This window comes from Egretta garzetta, unplaced genomic scaffold (genome assembly GCF_000687185.1).
Source record: "Egretta garzetta isolate BGI_Z169 unplaced genomic scaffold, ASM68718v1 scaffold27, whole genome shotgun sequence".
Lineage (NCBI taxonomy): Eukaryota > Metazoa > Chordata > Aves > Pelecaniformes > Ardeidae > Egretta > Egretta garzetta.
In genome coordinates this window covers 1,225,253-1,227,316 of record NW_009260400.1, presented here as the reverse complement: position 1 = coordinate 1,227,316, position 2,064 = coordinate 1,225,253, and the positions used below count along the sequence as shown (strand labels likewise).

Here is a 2,064-nt window from a genome sequence, read left to right as displayed (position 1 = left end):
GTAAGGCTGATCTTCACAGAGAACCCTGAAGATGTTAAGCTACTTGTCAATAAAATCTTTTTAATTTGAAAGGGAAATACTTTTATTAAGCTATTTGTCAACAACGCCTCTTAATTTACTCAATCACAGCTACAGCTTTTAACAGCATACAAAAAAAAAACCCTCAGACCTTATAAATAATCAAAACAACCCCTAAAATTCTTGCGCTAAATCAACCACACATCAGAGAGATCTTCAAGCAGACACCTTAAGTCCAAATTAAGAAGCTCACAAAGATAACAGAAGAACTGCATCTCTCCAGAAATCATTCTAGGCTATGGGAGGAACTTTCAAAGACCGCTCATGTTTTAGTGACCTCACCACAGAACTAGCATTGCTCAGAAGAGAACTTTTCCTCCTCTTTCTACCTGTAAGCATCTCAGCCATTCAGCCAGTAACAACTGAGATGGAGAGAAGCAGGAGGGTTCAGATGAAAGGACTCTTCTCCCAAAAGTTGCAAGCAAAGATTACACAACCACACTTGTTCTGCAACGTTCCAACAGTTGTAGAAAGATGCTTCACAGGGCAAGGAGAACCATACTCGCCAGGCATCTCTGATTCAAGAGTCCAGACTTTTGTTACAAAATACCTGGCTAATACATGCATTTGGTTTTATTAAGAACCAAATCCTTTTAAATAGCTGATTACACACAGAATTTTTGCTACAGAAAACCTCATGCAAGAGTATGCCAATGGGGCTTACAAAGGGAACCAGATAAAGCCAGATTCGTTCTGGTTACAAATGTCTGTCCCAACAGGCTGCATCTTCCAGACCTCCTCCCTGTACGAGGATGAAGGGCAAGGCACAGAGATGTCAGCACAGGTCTCTCCTGCTTCCCCACTCACACACCGACTCTCCCTTTTTTCTGAGCATCAGGAAAGGCACAAGCCTCAGGGGAGAGCTGTGCCCACAAGCACAGCTCACACCAAAGCTCCTTGTGCTGCTCCTGTGTCACAAGGAGAATCCAGGACCAGGAAGGGCTCCCTGGGACACTCCGAGATGCTGATAAGCAGCTCCAAAAGCAGCAACACCAGATCATCAACCTCCCAGTTGGAAGGGAACCAGCAGCTTAGTTTGCCCTACAGTGGGCCTCCAGGCTTATAAAGCAGACAGGCAGGGGTAAACCCAGCCTCCTCCCAGCTCTGACTGACATTAGGGACCAGTCAAAACCAATGCTGTGTTTCTAAAGCTTCAGACCCTTCCCATGCTCCCTGGGTGAAGGCCCAGCCCCCTGTTACCTTCTTAGCTTGCGTCACTTGCGTGGTAGCCCCCGCTTTGGGTTTCTGTCCTACATCGCTAAGGAAACTGGCCCAAAGAGCATCCTCTTTCTTTTTTTCTTCTTCCTCTCTGTTTCGTTCCACCTGCTCTGCATCAGCTACTTCCTCTTCCTCCTCCTCTTCATTCTGTTGAGCCTTTTCTTCCTCTTTGTCATCTGCCTCTAGCAGGAGACCTCCTTTCTTCCTTTTCCTGGATGCAGATGCCAAAAAAAAAAAAAAAAAAAAAAAAGTAATAACATACTGAGGTGCTGCAATGCTATTCCAGAGCTGAATTGTAAGCATGGGTGAAGCAACATGGTATTCTATAGTCTTGCTAAGACGTCCTGCCTGGAGGTTTAATGAATTACTAAGATGCTGTTGCTCAGAAAACAGTGAGACTGAAGCGGGCAGGCCCCTGAAGTGGCCTGGCACGCGTGTGCCTGTGTCCGTATGTACACAACATACTGGGGATGGTGCAGGAACCACGAGGGGAGGAGAACTTGGGCAGGACAGGGGCCGGTTTTAAATAAACTAGATAGACGTGGCACCGAGAAGCGCTCTATGCTTAAAAAAGGCTTATTTAAAGGAAAATAGCTGGCTCCTGGGGAGGCTTTCCAGGCACGGTGTCTTTCAAGCCTGAGGATCTCCGCCTCTGACGTTAAACCGGAACGAAGAAAAGCGTTTCTCAGCGCTTGCGCCCGGCGGAGGCGGCTCCGGCCAGGCCGGGCAGCGCTAACGCGGGTTCCCCCACCCGTACCTGCTGGCGGG

General features: G+C 47.5%; 1 protein-coding gene across 1 annotated transcript in view; it reads right to left on the bottom strand.

Moving 5' to 3' along the window:
• The window catches only part of CFDP1 (craniofacial development protein 1), a gene marked incomplete at its 5' end in the record, with an annotated part of 69,174 nt that extends 67,110 nt beyond the window's left edge, over positions 1 to 2,064 (bottom strand). The window contains 2 exons of the mRNA XM_035898794.1: positions 1,279 to 1,507; positions 2,054 to 2,064. Coding sequence (XP_035754687.1) covers positions 1,279 to 1,507; positions 2,054 to 2,064 — 240 coding nt within the window. The remainder of the gene's footprint in view (positions 1 to 1,278; positions 1,508 to 2,053) is intronic.